This window comes from Mastigoproctus giganteus, chromosome 7, assembly GCF_048544385.1.
Source record: "Mastigoproctus giganteus isolate SK-2022 chromosome 7, ASM4854438v1, whole genome shotgun sequence".
In the NCBI taxonomy this organism is placed as follows: domain Eukaryota; kingdom Metazoa; phylum Arthropoda; class Arachnida; order Uropygi; family Thelyphonidae; genus Mastigoproctus; species Mastigoproctus giganteus.
The window spans coordinates 223,053,106-223,076,764 of NC_143581.1; the positions used below are offsets into that span (position 1 = coordinate 223,053,106).

Consider the following 23,659-nt stretch of genomic DNA (forward strand, 5'->3'; position numbering starts at 1 on the left):
TGGGCCTCTTCTGAGGCCCAACGTTGTCCCACTTACGCCCCGTGGAGGCAGACCAGGTACCCGATAGCCTTTAGTTCACTCTGTCAGGTCCTGCCACCTAATTTCCTGAGATTTCAGTGGCTAGGACCTTAAAAAAAAATTTTTTTTTTTTACACATATATGTATAGATATATGTGTGATATCTCTCGATTGCGTAGGGTGATGTCGCTTGAATAAGGATAGACCGAAATATGGGCGTAAGTTAATTTGGATTCACTGAATTTGTGTGTGTGGGGGGGAATTCGCTTGTGTAAAGATAGAGGGGGGGCGGAGAATGAAGACTGGGGGGTTAAAGGAGAAAGGATAAGGCCAATAGAGTAGGAGGCCTCAATTTGGTGTCAGCAGGGCATGCCCATGCCCTGCCAGAAGGAAGAATGGGGGTGGCGTGTAGGGGAGGAAACAGTATGACCGTCTCCTCCCCCTACCGGGATGGGATAGAAAGGGCCGGACAAGGGAGCCGGCACAGGTCGCCAATATGGCGTGTGTGCAGCCTGGCTAGGCCAGCATCACATCACTGGCCCCACCAGGAGGTACATACAGGGACAAGGTCTCTACCGACTTGTTCACAGATCGGTTGAATGCCAGCGTTGGTCATGGGATCAAGGTCTCATCCAGTTTGGTTGTGGTCATGGTCCTTCTATTTCCATTTTGGGTAGTCATTGTTGGTATGTGGTCACTTTCACTGTTTGTTCTGTTATCTGGGCGTCGATGCAGTGTTGTCACTCCTGCATATGGTGATTGTCACATTCTAGGGTAGTTCGTTGGGTAAATTACATGCGCTGTCGGTCCAGTTGACAGGGTGTCCGTGTCTGATTGTGATGTTCGTGGGAGCAAAGTCCCGTCCGATATCGTGGTACTTTGATCTTTCTGGTACAGTTGACAAAGTAATGGCACTCATGAGAGCAGAGTCCCGGCCGATGAGTTGTAGTTAGGTCCTGCATCAAGCCTGGGGAGGTTGTGTCATTGCCCTTAGCCGGGTAAACAGCTCATGTGCAAAGCACGAGAGGGCCTTGTAGTGCTCCTCCTCATGTAATATAAGGCGCTCCCGTTCTTTCGGATTAAAGCGTATCTTTTTGATGAAATGACATCTGATGTCCTCAAAGAGGGGACAATCGTGCATTAGGTGTAACCATATTTGGTTTTCTCCACAGTGGCATAATGGGGGAATCCCTGATGCCGAAAGTTGACAGCTTGGCATTAAAAGAGCCATGCCCTGTTAGAAGAAAGGTGGTGTAGAGCCCCGGTCAGAACCAGTTTGGCTGTTCGGGATACACTTGGGTAATGTCCGGGATGAACTTCCGGGTTATCTCACCTTTAGTTAAGTCCGCCCATCGGGACTGCCAGGTTTGTTGAAGATATTTTGTTAGTCGTTTCTTTTCTGCGTTGCTGTTGTTGGTCGGGTCTGTGGTGAAGCCAATGCAAGTTACACTGTTCCCTCTTGATAGTTGATATAGCATGCCACAGCGGACAATCTCCAGGTCCAAGGGTAGGAGCCCCACAAGGGCCTGCAGTGCATGTGAGCTGACCGTGCAGCATGCTCTGGAGACGGTGAGTAAGATGCTGCGCTGTATTGTTTCTAGCTTTCTTTTATTGACTGCACGTACCGAACGATGTGGTTGCCCTCATGACCTCAGCACAGTCACAAAACGAGACGCAGCCACTCATACAATACCCCAGGATTGTGGTCGCTGCCTATTCATAGCGGAAAGAAACACGACAACTGCAGTACGATGGCTAGGAAAAGTGCTCTCGAAATTCTCCTAAAAGATTCAGACTGTCAGTTTCTGAATTCTCTAGAGAAGCGAGATGAAAATGAAACGAATTGAAAAACGGCTGCAGGACGCAATCGGATCCAACCACACCCTTAATAGCCCTAATAAGTTGCCACACTATCATGAAAAAAAGCGAAGACTATCTATTCCATTATAACAGGCATGACCAAGCTAAGGAACTGATGACCATCGACCAGAGAAGCACATCGGGAAGCAAGGACCCCATTCCATCTCTCCCTCCTCTGGAAGGCAACCGAGAAATTCCAACAACTCTAACAAGAAATTATTAAAGACTAATCATCGTAGTAGTAAGCAGACGGTCGCCGAGAGAGAAATATGACATCTCTGTAGCTCTAACTAGAACCAAGATTTTCGCCTCCCGGTTTGGACCTTCTACACGTCCCGAATCCATTAAAAGAACGTTCCATGTGGAACACAATATCCCAGTGAAACAGCTTAAAACTCGGCACACGGGTTACGCCTCATTCCTAGTAATATGGTCTCCCTCTGCCTACCAAAAAGTTCTTGATCCTGAATTCTGGCCCTCGGGGATGTTTATCAGACCTTTCTTCGAGGTAAAAAGGCCATCCGGCTGGCAACCCCTAATTACTCGTCCTCTACGATAGCAATCAACGAGTCCAAAAACCCACCATTTATGGCTCAGTCAGGGTTTTCTGCCAAAATGTGTGTAGTATTGTCAACAAATTAGCTCCTCTGCAGTTAGTTGGTTATTTGGTTTTTTAGGAGCATTAGCAACTAACTGCAGAGGAGCTAGCTTGTCTAATCAAGAAGCGTGTGCTACGCACTGCTGATCCTTCCCACCTGGCTACGGAGGCGCCCTCTCCTCTGCAGTCCCTCCTCCTCCTCGATGAATATGATATCATTTGTATCCAGGAAACTTGGCTTGACTATGGAAGACAACTTACTCACATGCCCGCTCCCCACCGTTACAGAAATATTTGCAATGGCAGGGACCACAGACGTGGAGGTGGCGTCTGCCTCTTGTTCAAAGACATCCACCATCTTGTTAGTGCACAACTCAGTGATTCGCCAGCATTTGAAGCTATCTCTGCCATGTTTGTAGTCCATGGTGTGAGAACTCAAGTTGTAGCTGTTTATTTACCTCCAGATCATAACCCTGACACAAGGGATGAACTAACTACCTGGATTATAACACACCTCAAGCCTCACGCGTACAACTTCGTTTTAGGAAGGTGCATTAGCAACTAAGTAACAAAAACATATTGATCTGTGTGGAATTTCAACTTACTGAAGGTGGAACTACAATCTGTGTGGTGGCGACTTGCATTCTATCCCGAATCACGACATTGCATGAACCAGTTGTAAAAATAAGCAATTGGAGTATGCTTTGCTTGTGTTGTTGCTCTACAGATCAACGTTATAGGATCAATAATCACTGCATGTCTTTGCACTGCTATTATCATGACCAGTAGTACACTATTTAGTTTATGTTAGCGCAAGCTTTTTTTTCTTTTTTTTTTTTGCAGGACATCTTAGATTTCCTAAACGATGTTTATAAAACGGTTTAAAAGGTTATTGAGATTCCCAATTAAATCTATACTAACCGCACGGCTCGTTGAAATCAATAGTTTTTGTAAACAGAAGTACTTTTCCCCATCATATATTCCATCATATAGGACTCGAAACGAACAGTGTGATGGAAATGGTAAAAGTGTGATAGACAAACGTACTTGAGAGAATTCCAATTTCACAGAAATTAGTTAATTCTCTTAGTGTTTATAAATTTGAATTTGGGTTCTTGCTTAGGAAGTTTTTGGGCTGTCATAATACTCCATTTCATATGGATATTGGAATTACACGTGCATGACAAAGATCATGATTTAAGTCTCTTGAAATTGTTTAGGCAAATGACCTTTGTTTTTATGGCAAACTGGGCTAGTTGTGGTCCTGCTGTCAGATAGAAAGATAGAGAATTCGATATTAGGTGTTAGAGAATTTTTTTTTTCTTTTTGCACATTTAATATCCCACTATCTCTTTCCCTTCATCAAGGGACAGAGTATCAAATTTTGCAAGTTTGAACAGTGGGGTCAAGTAATTACTAGACCATAAGTGGGTCGGCAACAAGTTACAGGGTCAGATAACTGGATTAAAAAACAACACTCGCGCTTTTCAGTGTATGCATATTAGAATTTCCTAATAACATTGACGAATTGCTTTCTATTCGGTCCAACATCCTACACCCAAGAATTCGGAAAAATCAAGATTTCGAAAAGGTGTATTATTATTAAAGGCGTTTTACTACGAAATGTCATTTTCAATGCCTTTCCCCAGTACTGCGCCACGCACTTTAAATTAAAAAAAAAAAAACACACACACACACACCTACCTCCAAAGGGAGAGGCATATAACTTTGTATGGCATACTTTTAGTATTAATATTTCTCCCTTGGAACAGTGCTTTTTAAGGTTCATAGTACAATACCGATGCGATGCAACTCGTGGTGAAGTGCTTACACAATATGAGATTGATGCATTTTGTAGCAGACAGTTTTCATAGCAGAGCACAAACTGGGACCTCCCTAATCTGTACAATAATGCATTACATGGGACTTTTGCTCAAATTTAATTGAGTTTTCATAACTGGGCTTATTTCAATTTGTTTCCTTAATACTATTTTGAATTTAAATTAAAAAAAAAAAATTTGAACAAACATGAGAAAAAAAAACATTACTGCGGAAAATAAATAAATACAATAAAAAAAACAATCTCAGCGACAGCAATGTTTCCTGGGCCAGATTTTGCATGTCACTTGCCAACCATTGCTCTAAGGAATTCACCGTTCTGTCTGCAGTGCAAAGAAATACGAAACAACTGATGAATATGAAGTGCTGCGAATTAAATATTAATACAAAACAATTTAATGATACTCGCATTTACAGCTATTTCCCTTCTCCACCCTTTATTAGAGTCTACTGAGCTACAAATCACTTCCATAAGTACAATGTGAAAAGGCATGCAGAATTGGAGATGCTCGAAATGGTTATGATTAAAATTTAAAGTAGGTGCAAGGCGGCCTTTTTCAAAGAAGCTTACAACCAACGAGACGTCAAATTAGGCAAATTACTATTTGCATTAAATAATTTATTCGAGTTTCCATTTTGAGTTACCTTTCATTTGATAAAGCTAGCTTCGTGTTGAATTATCGAAATTTACGTAGAAAGTTCTTTAAACTTGACTCTCTCGATCTTTACTCAAGCAAAGTTGCTTTGATCATTTCGGTGGACAGAAACAAAATTTGCAGTTTATGAAGTAGACATCCCAGCGTAAATTTAATTAATTCAGAAGTTTATTTGTTCGACTCTCATTAACAAGCAAGGTGCTTGCCTCACATCTCAGAGGACGGATTATTTTCTCCGGAGTAAGAATAAGGAAACCATAGGAGTCAATTTTCTTACGGTCTCATTTCAAACAGAAATCCATCGCGCTGGGCAGCAAAATTTTTTATTTGCATACTAATTGAGCTTAAACTTGCTATGTAGATTTTTTTTCCCCTCTTCTGAAATCCAATCTTTTGACATCATAAGTTAAAATTAGTATAGTTTTAATTGTGTACTCATCTATAAGCGTGGCATTATGTCTAATGCCTTTCTTCTCAAATTATTTTACCATTTATATTTAAATAGAAATTTCTCTAATACTGAAGAATCAAAGGTTCCGACTAAAGATTTCTACAACGGCAAAAACGCCCCAAAGTACGTTATTGATCGATTTGTCTTTAAAATTTCAGAGGAATTAAACTTAAATTGCACGCATTTGACTTCAACCTTATTTAACATAATTTAAACTACTAAGCAATAATTTTGCCAAAGGAATCTTGGTTACAAGTTGAACTTCCGCTTGCCTTAAGCCATGTACAGTTCACTATCAAAGTTTTTTAAATCAATAATTAGCTAAAATTCAACAATTACTTAGCGATGAACAAACAATATGACTTGAATCCTGGAAGCTTTTATCTCCAATTTGATGTCTGTTTGGAAGATCACAACTATTTGGATTCAAGAAGAGTATTACAGGTTTTTTTTACCATTTTAATTTATATTAGGGGCTCGCCCCCTGCTCACTAACCCCCGCGCATGCTTTTCTGCTTAATATGTAGAGGTATGATGGAGTAAGTCAAATATTTTCTACGTATAAGACGTACCTGTCGAAACGCACTGATCGATATCTAATCGAATATATAAAAGAAAATCAAGTGTAAAAAAAACTATAAAAAGTAAAATTGTGAATGAGTTATTAATTGCATGTTCTATCTTTAGTCTCTTCACTGGCCAGACCGATGGCTATGCAGGCCCTCAGGGGCCTCATGGTTATACAAGCTGACACCATTCTGTAGCTTTTCCTAGCTGGCATGGTGTGGGATGCTGACACTAGCCATTAGAGTAACCCCCAGGCCAGTGTAAGGCAGAGCTGCAAAAAGTGCACTCTACCATAGGAATCTCTTTCCTTATGTTTTCTTATTCCTACCATCTGGGCTGATTGATTCTTCTTCCCCACCCTGGGTGGCCCCTATCCCCTTTTGCGTGGTGGCTCACCCCACTACCCACTTTCAACTCCCACCCTCTGTACCAGGGGTTCCCTTACTGTCTCCCTTTTCAAACCAGGCGAGTGCCTCAACTATTGTCCTCCCCCTGTTCTCTGCTCCTTTTATCCCACCCTCTTTCTATCTCCCCATTATCTCCTTTCCAATATTTTTTTTGGGCTCTCCTTGGATGCCTAGGCTAAACCAGGATTCACCCCGCCAGAGCATTGTCTCCTAATGTATCCTGACCCACCTCCCCAGGGCAGTAATGGAAATTGGGGATGTTAGTAGCTGTCCATAGGCCCTCAGGCTAAGCGGCCAGTGGAACAACACATACCCTGGCCTTATGCAGAGTATTGTATTCTACATAGTAAAAACGCGGAGTTGGGGAGACCCGGTGCCGCCAGACATTAAACACTATATCACAATGACCGATATCTAATCAGGAAATGACCTACGTAATTATTTACCTGCGTTTACATAGGTCACTTAGGAAAAATCCTTTTGCTTCGGGTTTCATAATGCATGAGGAAAATTGTTGCATCCCAAAGAGCAAGACTAAAATATTTCACTGAAATATTTACAAAGTATATAAATATTTAAAATATTTACAAAATACTAAAGTACTGTATTTACAAATATACAGTATTCATTAATATACAAAAAACATTACAATGGGGCATCAATTGTTAGACAGCGAAGCACGTGCACGAGGTTGGGGAACGTTATGAAGGCAGTTGTCAACAATTAATTGCATTTGTAATGACGTAATTGCCTCACTCTCTTCTCCCATTGGCTCGAATAAATATCACTAGGAGGAAAACGTTTTTAATGTATAGAGAGATATCTAGTGCTTTTTCTGTTGAACGCGCTCACACAAGGTGGTCAAATTTTTTTTTAAAAATAAATATTTTTTACGTAGTTATTTTTAAAAAATAAACAGCAAAACGAAGCCTCATAGCAAAATAACTTTATACACAGAAGACAAAATTAACGATTTTTTTTTTTTTTTTTTGAGAAACAATAGACCGATTTTAACCACCACTGGACAAGGTTTTGTTGTAATACAAAACACGGTTACAGAAATTTCAATTGTACAGTATATAGGCAATTTTCTTTATTCTACCTTATTGAACTATAACTAAGCATTATAGGCAGAGCCGGTCCTGTTCAAGAATTACTTGCGGGCCCCTAGGTCCTCTGCAAAACTTATACGGGGTGGTTTTGTAATAGTGATTTTTTTAATTTTTAAAATTTTACACTAAGAAATAATTAAAAAAAATTTTATATTATACTGAACAAAAAATTTTAAACTACGAATAATATTTAATATATTAATCAACAATATTGTTTTGACCATTTTTGAGCGCGAGGCCCTGTTCGACAGAACCGGTTGAACACTGTGGCCGGCATTGGTTGTAGGGTTTCATATTGTCTGTAAATTATGTGTGTCCTATGGCAAATTTTCCCGTTTTTTGGACAAAAAAAAACCCGACTTTCCGGGAGAGGGAAAAAAAAAAAAAACACGAAACCTCACCTGAGATTAACTAACTCAGACTAATTGAGGAGACAAGGTTTTAATGAAAATTTTCATTAATAACCCTAAAGAAAGGGTGTCATCTCTCAACGCAACCTTTCAGATATCCCCATAGTCCAAAAATCTACAGGAGTCAAGTTCAGCGAACCTGGAGTGAGGTCAAGCATTTAAAAAATGCCTGATTATTTTATCGGTTTAAAAATGCTTCACGCAGTAGAATGTGGTCAAGTTTGTGTTCTGAAGGCACTGCCGCTCCTAAACTTGGTATAATCTTCTCTCCAGCGAGGTTTTGAGGATTGTTCTATAACAGTTGTGGCCTCCGTTCCATCAGAAGTGGACCTTTCGAAAAATAATAGTCCGAGGATTAGTGAAACAATAAAATTGCCCAACACAGACACCTCTGGAGAATGGAGAGGATCTTCGTGAAACTGAGTTGGATGATTTGAGAGCCAAATGCAACAATTATGAGCGTTCACAGACCCATTTAATGAAAAGTGTGCTTAGTCAGTACAGAACAACATTTGTCAAAAACAAAATGGTTCAGTTTTGCTGCATGCAAACACGGAGAACCTTCCTGACAATACTCCATGGAACATCTACAGCAAAAAGCCAAACTAGCAATGCTGCGAGTTCTGGAGTTCATCAATAGACGAGGCGCCTCCGTAGCCAGGTGGGAAGGAGCAGCAGTGTGTAACACACGCTTCTTGATTAGACCGGGGTTCGAGCCCGTCACCACCAAATACGGAGGATGCGGAAAGGTCAAGGAATGACCACCGCATATTCTCGGAGTAATATGGCCTTAGTTGCTAATGCTCCTAAAAACCAAATAACAAACAAACATCAATAGATTCAGCTATCTGTGCGATAACTTCCGGTCGAAGTGAGATTCTGTTTCTCCAACTATCGTAATCAGGTTAATGATGATTTATCTTGTAAATGAAGGTAGTTACATGTTTGAGAGCTTGAAAATGGTAGAAAGCCGTAGTAACACTACTGAAGGTCCCTAATTATTTTCATAAAAGAGGCGAACATTAAAGCTGTCTTGGGGCATCATCTGTTATCTTTTTTCACACACCACAGGACAATAACCTAGGATACTACTTTCCCCTTTCTATATTTACGCTGCCTTACTGTATAAAATATTGATTTCTGGCTTTGATTATCTGATTTTTTTTTTATTTTTTTTTTTGAGGAAAAAAAAAATCCATTAAATTCAATGCCTGATGATGTAAAACGCGTTTCTGGTGCTTCGTTTTAGTTTCTTTTAATAATCAAGGCTTTTATAACTTTCCTGTGTATACACCATATTGAAAATAATAAATCAGACACATGCAGGTTTCAAAGAACTACTTAGATTCTGAAACAAGTTTCGATAACCGGAAGGCAGTACGTATTTTGGCCAATACCTCCTTTAAACGCAGCGGTCACTGATTGTGTTGGCCTAGCCTAAAGTTAACGTTTCAAACGTCGGTGCTCTCAACAGGTCAATGAAGATTTTGTACGCCCATGTTTTTGAGTCACTGCAGTTTTTTCAGTATGACGTTATTATTATTTATTCAGTTTATTGCTTTTTTTTTTTTTTTTTTTTTTACAAATCACCCCCTGAACAGCATGCAAGCCAGAAGGGTGCAGCATACTGTACTTACAAAATATAATTTTGCAAATACAGCTCATAAATGAATGACATGCCATACTCAAATGAAATGCTGAAACAGAAAAGGAACCTCTGCCAATAGCAGAAAATATAATGCACGTGGCACTCATCCTGGAACGACGACCAATGGTCCAAGCCCAAACTACGATAAACACTCCAAACGGTGACAGGACGACACCTTGGTAAATAACGTTCTTCGGGCGTCCGCCAAACCCAAACACGGCCTTCAGATTTGGAAAAGCGCTTATTCTGATTCGTCACTCTATAGCAGAGCTTTCCAACGTCCCCGGGACCAATTACGAAGGGTTGTGCACTAGGCAAATTGGCGTATTGTGTGTGCGCGCGCGCAAGCTGTTCAGCATAATCCGACCATGCAGCCCCCTACCTGTAATCATTTAGGGCCCTTCTGAAAAACTATCGTGACTTAACATTTTTTATGGCAACATTTTTTTAAAAATTTTATTGGACTCCATTTACGATCTCTTCAAAGTATGTTTCGAACTCTATCTCTATCGCATAAACTTATTTTTTATATAATCTACCATATTTGTTTTTATAAATTGAAGTTTTTTTACATAATTTCAGTTGATTTGTCAAATCAATCAAATTCAATTTTTAGATATTAGAGCTCCAGTATCTAAAAATACTAGAGCTTTAGAGAGGTTCTTTACTTGTTGGGGTGCGAGTTGTTTACGAGTGCGCGTATTAGTCAATTACTTAATGATAAATCATACTTATATGAATTTAAAGAATGTAACCTTTGATTAGAAGACAACTTTGATTTAATATCCATGAGCATCGATATTTTAAGATTAATTTTGAGCGATGTTTACCAGAACGGATTTTCGGTACGAGAGGATCCATCCTGCTTTGTTATGCATGTTTAATTTAAAAATAAAGGAAAAAATATTCGAGCCAGCCGAAATATATAATGGTAAGAATGAGTAAGAATGCCCAGCTATTCCACCCAAATGCTGTTTCATTGTATTATAGGCTAGCTTGTTTAATTCGATAAAAAATTTATTTCTGAAACCCAAAATACCCTTTTTATGGCTTCAAATAGCTTCTGCTTTTGGTGAAAACTCATCACTCAACATTCTTAAAGTCTTTAATGGGTATTCGATCGTTAAAAATCTTTTATAATTTTCCACTTGAATTTTTTTTTAAATAAATTTTCTTTCAAGACCTTCGAGGGCATGACAGTTGTCTAGACGCTATCAACCCTTCGACACTAGTAGGAACAGGGCATATTATGAATTAGTAACGAGCCTTCAGTTAATATCGCTGGTAAAATTATTCCAAGTCAAGAACGCGTTCTTCCGTTGTCAAACTTGCGGGAATGGTTAAAGTTTCCTCGATAAGAGGGGAGAAAGGAACATTAAATGTCAGTTTCTCGGAACGGCCCACTAGAAACATGTTAACTGTGTCCGCCATTTTCCCACTGCCAAGTTCCTCTCGAGGGACCAGAAGGTTTCCCCTCTCTTTCCAGAACAGCCCACTCTTTGCACGGATAGTCATACTGATGATGGTCGTGCAGGTGCACGTGTGTGACGCTCCGCCCCATCTCTAGGCATTCTGTTGTCCACGGCTGATAGAGGAAAGCGTGCACGCAAAGCAGGCTTCGAAGACTCAACCTGTAGCGGTGATCTGGCGTCAGAGAGTTTGCTTCTTTTTTTTTAAATTTAATCTCCCTCAATTATGAGCTTCGAAACATTTGAGTATCGAGGTGTGGAAAGTAAGAAATAGGAATGATATGTAGTATTAATACTAGTATGAAGAGATTTCATAGCCTGTGTTAATACCATGTGCTGGATAAGACTTGTAAATAAAATAGAGTAGGACGATATATTCTACTAGAATATAATGGAAAAAGTCGGAAACTATAACATAGTCTTGACGATGGTAGACGAGACTCCTGTTTTGCCAAAGGTTAAGCCTTGTAGCACTCAATTTGAGGATCAAAAACACGTTTCTTGGAAATTATTGAAATCAACTTCTTAAATACTGCATTACCACTTAGTTATCTTAACATAAATATCACCGCTGCGCTACGGTTGTATTACCGAAGTTACATCAAGTTTTGGATAGTAAATTCAGGGTTATTACGTAAAATAAGCCCCCCCCCCAATATTTTCGATATTTCGGTGAATGTTGTCGTGACAGTACAGGTTCCTTGGTATTTTTGAGCTTGAGACCACTGAAGAAAAAATCCGATATATGTCTAGCTACATTAAGACAAGGCTAATTTCATTTAAGTTTATTTAGCCTCTTATCAGTCTACCATCGATAGTTTTATTTATGCAGAGTTGAATTCACTGCAGTTTGTAATGCCAATGCAATTCTCCTGATTTAAGAGCCGTATGTGTATATGGCATATATAAAGTGTTGAAACAAAATAACTTGCTTGGTCCAACTGAAATCAAAGCTCAGCCTACCGACCTTCAGGTTCCACAGTACCCTAATGGAACTTGGAATCTAAATTTCATCATCCTCCTCATTAAATAGTATGAAACAAATTTATTGACTAGTGATTACTCTATACTGAGCCAGAGATAGATAGATAGTATCAACTGAAAATTAAAACTTTTATTTCCGAAACAAATATGTTGCTTAAGCCGATAAAGACTTATGGACAAAATTGGGCCTCGAATATTAGCTAAAACTCAAGATGCCACAACATTAAATAGAGGTTTCACCACATCAGATTTTCTCTTGTACTTCTCTAACCTCTAGAAAACATTTTCAGTTACTTCATCCAAACTAAATAAATAAATGAACAAGGTCACATCAGAAAAACTGTAGAAGAAATAAAGACGTTCAAATAAGATCGTAATAAAAATATTACGCAAAAATGGCAAGTAGCCTACAGTCATGTGGTAAATGTTAATAATACTGTTGGCTGAAATGTAGTGACGACATTCGACGCGATATTAGATGAAATAGTAGAGATAAATTTAGGTCATATTAGATCAGAAATAAGTCTTTTATACATAGATGTAGACAAGAAGAATTACCGGAATGTCTAGCAAGGCCCACTGTCCACAATGTCGCGACCATCAACAGTACTCCTTGGGCCAGCATTGTAGGCTTATAATCCACACAAGATCGCTACCACCAGTTCTGAAGTCTCCGCGTCCTTGAAGCATGTCGACGACCAGCTTCCATTTCGACATGTAAACTGCAGTACCTTCGATAGCAACGGCTGTCGTTTGAGGCCAGGTCACACCACTGACACACCACCAAACATTGTTCCTCTTTCGTTACTCCGCTGTGTCACCTGAACGTCCCCGTACACACTGCAGACTGTCCCTGGTAGAGATCGCAACCGCACAGCCTATGACCTTCCCGTCTATGTGCCGCCGAGCGACTATCTACGGCACTGCAGCGGCATCCACTGAACACAAACAGACTGCAGCGACACATCGCGGCGAAGCCTGATAGTTTCAAACAGACTGCGCAATTCTTGCACGTGGACTGCAAGCATCTTTCGGGCAGCACATCCAAAACGCTGATATTTATCTTTCGGTGGACTTCGCCTGTTGGAGAAGAGGCTCGAGACAGCCGAGCGAGATTACTGTGGGAAGGCGAACCATCGATCGACAAGAAAACAATAGTCAATAAACCAATAAGTTATTGCTACAAAAGAGGGGCTGTCAAGGGACGACAGAGATATTGGTCACATGATAAATACTTCATATTAAAGATGCCCTGAGTAAAGTTTAGTGATCCGGAAAAAACACGCGACACGACCAATTTCCATATTTCTTCACTAGGTCTACTATATTGTCAAAAAATATAGATGACTTTGAAGAAATCTACGGGATTCCGAGAGGTTGTAGTCTGACAATCAACAAATTCAACAACGACAAGGAAGGTGGTTGTCATTACAACTTAGAGAGAGATGACTGATGAGTAATTGACCCTATTATTTGAATAATACCCTTCTACAGCTGGACTTTTCAACCTGAGTCAACACCTGATCCGAGGTTTAGACTTGTCCGAAGACCTTAAAGAAAATTTTTAAATTTGATAAATTAATTGTAAAAGAAAAACATGTATGTATTATTTTCTCTAATAGCAACCTGCCTAGAAGGTATCGTGAGAGTCAAATATCGACTAGTATATCACAAAAAACTATTACATTAGGGTCGCCCGGAAAGTTATTTCATATACCCATGTGTATTGTGTCTGTAAATTGCGTGTAATCTCTGGTCGATTTGCCTGTGTTGCTGGAAGAATAGTATATCACGAAAGTGTAAAGTGTATTTAGTATCTAACAGCACCAGGGGTTTCCCCCATCTCCGCGTTCCTTTCATCGTTAGTGTACCAGTTCACTGGGAAGGCCAGAGATTTACGAGTAAAGTGCATGGATTTTGTATAAGAGTAGTGCAGTGGTCTCCAAACTTTTTTGGTAGCACAGACTTATTTTACTTAAAAGGACTAGCACATACCCCAGAATAAAATATTAAATAATTTATTTTACTGTATAAGTTTAATATTTATTTTTTATTTATAAATCGTTTACACGAAGGCATCATATCTAAAATCATATTTATAAATTCACATATAATTTTAAAAGATCACAAATAAAAAATACAAAACAAAATTAAATTGAAGTTCAAGTACAAAGTGCATGTACTTGAACGTGCATGATCGATGGTATGATCAAATAAAGCCGCGCGATCAAACAAAGTCGCATATTGAAAGTATTAAATAAAACATTTATTTATAATCTTTATTTTCAATTACGTTTCGAAAAACTAAAGTCTTCAAAATTAATAAATATTGATTTATTGCGGATTATCTCGCGTATCCAACTTTGGAGACCACTGGTGTATTGTTGTGTACCGTTGTTCATCTGGCCATTTAGCCGCTATACCCCTGCTGGGGCCCAACGTTGCCCACACTTCGCCTCGTGGAGGCAAACCAGGTACCCAGTAGTTTAAATTTTTTTACTCTGGCAGGCTCTGTCACTTAGTGTCCTAAGATTTCAGTGGCTGGAGTCTATATATATATATATATATATATATATATATATACAAAGGGTACTAGGAAAGTTTTGCAATATGACGCAATAATGAATCACAGGAAGCTGCTTGTTGCTGCATGTTGAGACATGTTCATACGTGCATAGTAGCCGCCGCGCCAAGTCGATGGGCTCAGTTATTCATTAGTAGTGAGAGTGTAAAGTGCTTGCGATGGCATCGTGGTCACGAAATGAGATAAGGACAGTTTTGCGGTATAATTTCGTGCGTGGTTTAACCATAGACCAGTGCTTAGAAGAAATGACTCTTGCACTAGATGATGATTGTCCACATCGTACAACGATATTCAGGTGGTATAGAGAATTCCAAAGGGCAAATTTCACTCTGGAGGATTCTGAGAGGCCGGGAAGGCCACGAACGTCAGTTACGGAGGAAAACGTTACTGCTGTGAGGAAAATGCTTGACGAAAACAGGCGAGTGACCTACCAACAGATAGAGGATACTTTGGGCCTAAATGCACCAGCAATTCATTCGATTCTGCAAGATCATTTGCACGTGAAGAAACTTTCTTCTCTCTGGGTGCCGCATCAACTGACTGAAGAGCAGATGACACGACGTGTGACTTAGTGCCGGGAGATGTTAAAAAAGTTTGATAAGGGACAATCTCGGTATGTGAACAACATCGTGACAGGTGACGAGACTTGGCTGTACTATTACGATCTGCCGACCAAGGCTCAAAACAAAGTTTGGGTCTTTGATGATGACGACACACCCGTAATTGTCAGAAAATCCCAATCTGTAAAGAAGAAAATGATGGCTGTATTTTTCAAATCGAGTGGAATTGTGGAACGTGTCATTTTGGACACGCAGAAGACAGTCACAGCTAAGTGGTATACTGAACAATGCCTGCCCAAAAGTCATTGGATCTATGAAGAACCTGCGGCCAAAGTCAAGAATGGACACCTGGTACCTCCATCACGATAATGCTCCAGCTCACCGCGCCAAAGCCTGCACCGAATATTTGACCACGACAGGACTGAAACTTCTCGAGCACCCTCCCTACAGTCCAGACCTTGCTCCCTGCGACTTTGCACTGTTCCCGCATGTGAAAATGAAGCTAAAAGGGAGGCGGTTTTCCAGTGATGAGGACCTTCTACGGGCTTGGGACAACGAGTGTGCTTTACTCCCTAGTGAAACTTGGCAGAACTGGTTTAAAGATTGGTTTTGGAGGATGGACAGGTGTATTGAATGTAGAGGAAATTACTTTGAAAAAATTAAATAAACAAAGCTGTATTGCAAAACTTTCCTAGTACCCTTTGTATATATAATTATTGATAAAAAAGTAAAGAAAGAAAGTTAAAACGACAATAACTGTAACTAATATTTATGAGTCAATGCAGTTGCAAGCAATCATGCAATACACCCATAATGTCTATAATAAGGGTAATATAAAAATAAGGGTAATATAAAGAACCATTAGAATAATCAAATCAATCCAATAATAATACCATCAGGGACCTAAGAAAACGCAAAAAAAAAAAAAAAAAAAATTATTATCGCTTTTTACCGACAATCTAGATGACTTCAACTGGGGCCAACCACCCAGAATGAAGGCAAAAAACGACAAGACGTTCTCTGTTTCTGTGATGATCAATATATGCTAAGTAATTTAAATCTAAACCAAATATAAACCAATATAGGCCGAATGTAAATCGAATATAAATAAATCGAAAGATGATAATAAAAGTTAAGAAAATTTAGAAATATTAGAATCAAAGGTAAGTAAAATATAAAAGTAAGCATATATTAATCATCGTTAACCCGACAGAGAACGTAATTTAATGATTAAAATAAGATTAAATATATAATACATACTACATATTGACCGTATCTAGGACATAATGTAATAGTCGTCAAAATAATATGTGGTGCCCCCTATGTGATGGTACGGTAAAAATAAATAATTAAATTGACGCATAGAGAAACATGCAGATAGTAAGAAGAAAAACTAAAGGAGTAGGAATAATAGAACCTGAACTCCACAAAGGCGAAAAATAGTAATTCAATACAAACGATTCAATATAATCGTTTCAATAACGATTACATTGAAAATTATATTAAAACAATAGGTTCAGAAAACAAATTTTTGAAATTAATTATGTTTATCGCTTTCCTGAAATGATATTTCAGGTAAGCGATAGGGAAATTATTATTGATCAACCTGCCGTACAACGCTGTTAAGCCCGCTGAACAATTTTTATTACTATTGCAGATATAAGCAATCCTTAGACATTGCGATAAAATTATATTAGCATGCACTGATTTTGATATATTAGATTTCCAATTTGTAAGGCTGACTACGTTAAAATTAAATGCATCTCTTTTATTATATATGTTTACGTCTATATTATTATTATGGAATATTTCTATATGAAGATCCAGATAATTTGCTATAGTATCGGAACTATTAGTTTTTTCCAATACAAGTTCTACTGGATATAATTTACTGTAATCCTGGACAAAATGTGGACAATTAAAAACACATATATCATCTACGTATCTATATATAAGTAGGTTAATCATTAAATTTTAATCATTAAATTACTTTCTCTGTCGGGTCAACGATGATTAATATATGCTTACTTTTATATTTTACTTACCTTTGATTCTAATATTTCTAAATTTTCTTAACTTTTATTATCATCTTTCGATTTATTTATATTCGATTTACATTCGGCCTATATTGGTTTATATTTGGTTTAGATTTAAATTACTTAGCATATATTGATCATCACAGAAACAGAGAACCTCTTGTCGTTTTTTGCCTTCATTCTGGGTGGTTGGCCCCAGTTGAAGTCATCTAGATTGTCGGTAAAAAGCGATAATAATTTTTTTTTTTTTTTTTTTTTTGCGTTTTCTTAGGTCCCTGATGGTATTATTATTGGATTGATTTGCTTATTCTAATGGTTCTTTATATTACCCTTATTTTTATATTACCCTTATTATATATATATATATATATATATATATATATATATATATATATATATATATATATATATATATATAGTTTTTAAATTTATATATATATTATTAAATCTGTTTATTAATAGCAAGTGGTTGCTTTCACCCCTTTTACACAGCCAACCGGCTAGAAGGGTGTACAAAAATGCAAGAGTGGCAATTTTTACAATGCAATACAGTGAAACTTCCCTTTAACGGACAGCCATGAGGAACGAGAATGTGTCCGTTAGAGAGGTGTCCGCTAACAAGAAGTCTGAGGGAGAAAAAAAAAGAAAGAAAGAAAAGTCGTTAAACGTTTAATGTAAAATTAAATTAAAATATATACAGATTTTGAACAATATTTTTGTAAATAATATATAATTACACACACAAGAGATAAAAAAAAATCATTAAACGTCAAATGTAAAATTAAATTAAATTACAGTATTTACAAATCATGTTTACAATATTTACAGAAGTGCGAATCATTTACAGTATTATTTACAGAATGTAATTATCGACAACTTTAGAAGAGGAAATTATTCACAGTACCATTTAAAAGTAGATGTCCAACAGTTATTTTATATTTTTGTCATTCCTTCCTATTCAAGCTTCTTCTTCATACTTCTATAGTTCAAGCTAGCTGTAAGCTTCAGAGAGGCTCTTCACTCTGTACTGCTTACCTTCACGGTATTTCGCAGGATCTATTGCCAATGTATTGAAAAGGGGGACTGCGTTGTTCGGAAAGAAGTTCTTCAGACAGCACAGGTTGGATAGTGTAGAATGCAACGGTAAGTAGGGGTTGTCATTACTGCGTCCAGCACGTGGAGTAGCCATAACTCCGTGAAGACTGGGGGCGTCAATCACACCAGTTAGCATCTGAGACAGAAGAAGAATATTCCTGGATGCAGTGTGAACTCTCCAGGGAGTGATATTTAAGTTGGCATATAAAATAGCCCTGGAGATGGTGAATGCGCTGCCAGTGACTCTCTTCATCCATCGCATTACCCAGTACTCGACTGCCAGAAATCTGTTTATGTACGAGGTCGGTGCAGAAGACCAGATTGGTGATGCATATAGTGCGATTGGTTGTAGGCACCGCTGGACGTATCCTCCGACTACATCGACGTGGAGTAACGCCATCATCTCTTGTCGAATTGCCCACATCGCCGAAAACGTCTTAGTTTTCATGGTCAAAAAATGGTTTTGAAAAGTGATGCAATGCTCGTCCCATGTCAAGCCGAGGTCGGTGTGAGACTTCTCTTTCCTTATCTGCACTCCGTTGTGATAGGCTGTGATGTCATTTTTGATTCTCTTTTTTGTAAATGTGATTTGGGCTGATTTAGATATGTTTAGCTCCAGACCTATCTGCAGTAGATAGGTTACAAGGCTGTTGATCAGGACGGCGGCTCGCTGATTTATCAGGTGGGTTTGTTCAGGATCATTTGATTTTATGTATAATTTGAGGTCGTCTGCATATGATGAGAAATTAGTGTACCTTGCGAGGAAAGGTTCAAGGGCCGCGGCGAACCATAAACCGAACAGGACACCTCCCTGCGGTACTCCCGCGTTATAACACGCTCCTGTTTGAAGGATTTATGGCTGATGATGAGTTGTCTTGGCGTAAGGATGAGGTTGATTGCTTTTAGCAGGCTTTCTGTAATGCCAAAGTATTTTTCCAGGATGTAGATGAGAGCGGGAATTGAGAGCTTATCATAAACAGATGAAATATCAAGGAAGACGACGTCCAGCTGAGATTTACTGTTGAGAGCAGTTTGAATTTTAAACAGGGTATCTAGTAAGTTTGTATATGTAGATCTTTTGGGGATCACGGTATACAGATGTTTGGGTCTATGAGAGACGCATTGTTCGATCAGTGCTGATAAGATAGTTTTCTCAAACACTTTTAATAGAGTGCAGCCCACCGAGATAGGTCTGAAGTCCTTAGATTCCTTAGGGTTTCTTCTTTTGGGTATGGATTGTACCCTGTAGTGATTCCATATTGTCGGGATTGATCCGGAATTTAATATCTGATTAAAGATTGACAGAAGGGGCTCCACAATGAAGGCACTGCACACTTTAACCATGAATAGAGAAAAACCTTCAGGACCAATTGTAGTTTTATTGGGAAGTCTATTGATGGTATTTATAAGGTGTTGCTTTGTTAGAGATATAGTTGAAAGAGGCTGCCTGGAGTGTATGAGGAAATCGCCCAGTTTTGGGGTTTTTGGGTCTGATGGCACCTCGTTGAAAGTCAAAGATACCCATTCCTGAAATACCTCCTCTTCCATACGGAAAACTTTGTTGCATTTGGATGCAATACGTTTGGAGTGATTTATTCTGTTGAGTACCAGCTGCCGGATTGCTTTTCTTTTGTATTTAAGGAAGGTTGCCTGCTCTTTCTTGTACATCTGGTAGTCAGCTGAGTATTGAAACTTTTTCCATTTTCTGAAAGTTTTTTGTTTCCTCTTGAATGCTTCTCTGACTTCAGCATTGAACCATGCATTGGATCTATCAGATAATTTTATTTGCTTGGATGCTCCTTGGGTGGCAATTTCAACTATCTGATTAGCAAGGCTAGATATTGCGATGTCCATTGGTTTTTGCTGTAGATCCTTCCAGTTTATTTCTGTGAGACGTGCCAAGATGATCTCTGGGTTTAAGTATTCGATGGAGTATACTGTTTTGGTCAGCACTTCATTCCCGAATGCTTCGCCAGCGTTTGAGTCATTAGTAACGTTGAACTCAAACGTGATGGGAGAGTGATCAGAAGGGAAGCTGTAATGTTCAGTGGTCAGATTAAGGTGCGGGAGATTGTGGAATAACTGATCCAGTGTCTGGTTTCCCTTGGTAGGAGGTGTGGTTTGATGAACTAAGCCAAATGTACCAATAACTGTTCTGAGATCTTCAGTGGCTTCATCATGTCTAGGCGTAGGCATGTTAAAATCACCTATAATGAAGGTTGGGGTATTGGGGGCTAGGTTGGCTGCTATCCATGCTTGTAGTTCACTCCGGGAATCTTCTGTATGATCGGGGGGTAGGTACACCAGACAAATTAGTAGTAGTATGGCATCCTTTCTAAATGTGGCACATAGTGCTTCGAAGTTATCTGATTTGGTCACCTGAAACCTCAATTGTTTAAAACTAGATGAATACAGCAGTGCAACACCTCCGCCGCGTCTGTTATCCCTGGAGTTATGGAGGCTGAGATAATCGAGAGGCTGGCCTATTACATCCAGTTGCCTTCCGTGAGATAACCAGGTTTCGGCCAAGCAGATGAACTGATATTCAGATAGTAACGTGATTGTAGAGGATGTAGTTTATTGCTGATACTGCGTACGTTTTTGTAGAAGCATTTAAGGGGAAGTATTGGGACAAGTTGGCATAGGGGTTGACATTGGTTGCTATCCCTCTGTTGTATTCGATCTCGTGCAGTAGGGCGAGGAAGAGGTCCGTTCTTTGTACATTTTTATTAGAGTTCCCGGTGGCCAGGTGCTAGTATCCAGTACTTTTAGTTCATCATGTTTGTTACAAGTAATAATGAAAGAAGCATAGGAGGGATAACTTGTTTTCAAAGGTTTCACAGCGACCTTGATCTCTATTTGCTCCTCAAAGAACTTGGATATATTGGCACCGGTTGTTGAAGGCCCGAGTCTCGATATGAAGATTTTAGATTTTGTTTGGATGGATGTTATATTGTATATTGTCTCCAATATGTTGGATTGGTCGCTGGTATGGCTTTGTTGGGCCATGCTGGGGTTGTTCCTTGAATGGGACTAGCCCACTGGATAACCGTTCTATTTACAGAGCTATATTGGTGAGAAGTTGGATCATTGGCCATTAATGTCACTTCCAAAGGGGATTTAGGTCGCGATTGTTGTAAGAGTGGCTTCTGGGAGAGAATATTGGCATAAGTGGGTTTTTCATTCATTGGTGTCACAACTTATGCTTGAGTGTAGGCACGAAGTATTTTGGTAAGCCAATTTTGACAGGAGAGTAACCATCTGTGCATTGGTAGGTTGTTTCGGTGCATATGGTTCTATGTTGGGGCAGTGATTCATATCTATGAAGGGTTGGTTTGCTGGTAACGCAGTGCTAGCGACAGTTGTCTCGGCTCTGTTTTCTGTTCTGCAGTCTGGATTTGTAATGTTCGGTAAGTAGTTTTTTGTACTTTCCATAATTTCAGGGCATGTCTGTTCTCTGCAGGGATCACCTTCAAGCAATACTGTTTTTGCTTCACCTGGGAAGGTAGTCCTAGCATTAGCATTAGCATTAGTAGAGGCATTTGATGCAAGAAAGCAAGCTTATGCAGCATCAGCCAAAAAAAAAAAAAAAAAAAAAAACCCACTTCCATTTCACCCCTCTGTTCGTTCAAAATACCTGTCCAGCTGAGCCTTAAACTTATTTAGGCTATCAACCTCCACGATAAGGGATGGAAGTCTGTTCCACCAACCAACCACCCGCTGGCTAAAGGCAAATTTCCGCACGTCTATCCTACATCTGTCTTTCCTCAATTTGAATTTATGCCCTCTCAGGTGATTATTCTGAGCTAGAGGAAGAATCCCATCAGCATTGAGCACGCTCAAACCATTCAAGGCTTTATACACCTCTATCAGATCACCTCGCTGGTGCCTAGTCTCCAGACACTGTCATTTGCAAAACTTAAGCCTTTCTTCGTAAGAGCATCCCTTTGTTCCATTCACTAATCTTGTTGCCCTTCTCTGTACTCGTTCCAGCAGCTCTACATCCTTCTTGAAATGAGGCCTCCAGACCTGTATACAGTACTATAGGTGTGGCCTGACCATTGCCTTATACAAGGGAATAATCACCTCCTTATCCCTGCTGGAAAAATTCCTGTATATCATTGACAATACTTCATGAGCTACTCTTGCAGCCCGTCTGCACTGCTCAGAGAACTTCATATCTGCCTGCACAACCACCCCGAAGTCCCTTTCATTCTTTACCACTGTCAGTGTAGTACCACAGAGTTGATACGTTGCTCTGGGGTTGCTGTTTCCCATGTGTAGTACTTTACATTTGTCAATGTTAAACTTCATTTGCCACCTCTCAGCCCATCTGCTCAACCTTTCCAGATCCTGTTGCAGCAGCATAGTGTCAGTAGTGTCCTTGACAACCCTGCCAAACTTTGTATCGTCTGCAAACTTGGACATTAAGCTTGACATACCATCATCAATATCATTTATAAATACAGAAAACAATAATGGACCCAACACTGAGCCCTGAGGGACTCCACTAATAACATTAGTCCACGATGAGCAGTGTCCATTGATTACCACTCTCTGTCTTCTCCCCCTCAACTACCCCTTTATCCATAGCAGCAATTTGCCTCCAATGTCACACTGCTCCAGTTTGTGTAGCAGTCTTCCATGTGCAACAGTATCAAAAGCCTTTCTAAGATCCAAGTATATAATATCAAAGCTATTCCCTGCATCCAGTTCTTTTGTGACTGCATCATAGTATCCAATCAAATTGGTCAGGCAAGACTTCCCCTTAACAAAACCATGCTGTGTCCGAGCTATAACTGAAGTCTTGTCTAAATGATCCTGCAGTGCTTCTTTAACCAGTGCCTCCATTAATTTTCCTGGAACAGAAGTTAAGCTCACAGGTCTATAATTACTTGTGTCAGCCTTTGATCCTCCTTTGTGAATTGGGGTCACATTTGCACATTTCCAGTCTATGGGTACCTCCCCTGAGTCCAAGGAAGCTCTCATAATTATGGCTAAGGGTTTGCTTTCTTCCTTTGCTGCCTCCTTTAATATAACTGGATAGATCCCATCCACCCCGGGTGCCTTTCTTGTGTTTATCTTCAACAATTTCTCCTCCACTTTACTCCCAGGTATTTCAAGATTCTGTAGCTTACTGCTAGAGTTGAATACACCTCTGGCATTCCCCTCGCTGAATAACTCCTCATGTGTGAATGTCGATGCAAAATATTCATTTAGTTTGTTAGCTACCTGAGCAGGATCATCAACAGTTGACCCATCAATATCAAGTGGACCAATCTGATTCATCCCCTTCCTTCTAGAGTTTACATAAGTAAAGAACTCTTTGCTGTTTTTCTTTGCATCCCTTGCCAAGGATTTCTCG

The 23,659-nt window shown here is 39.3% G+C and overlaps 1 protein-coding gene across 3 annotated transcripts in view; it reads right to left on the bottom strand.

The window, feature by feature from the left end:
- Positions 1-23,659, bottom strand: part of LOC150083720 (netrin receptor UNC5C-like) — a 324,657-nt gene that overhangs the window by 170,274 nt on the left and 130,724 nt on the right. The window contains exon 1 of one of the 3 annotated variants that reach the window (XM_090378163.1): positions 12,578-12,905. The exons of the other annotated variants lie outside the window; for them this stretch is intronic. Coding sequence (XP_090234289.1) covers positions 12,578-12,644 — 67 coding nt within the window. The 5' untranslated portion in view covers positions 12,645-12,905. Of the gene's footprint in view, positions 1-12,577; positions 12,906-23,659 lie in introns of those variants that run through there. 3 annotated transcript variants of the gene reach the window in all.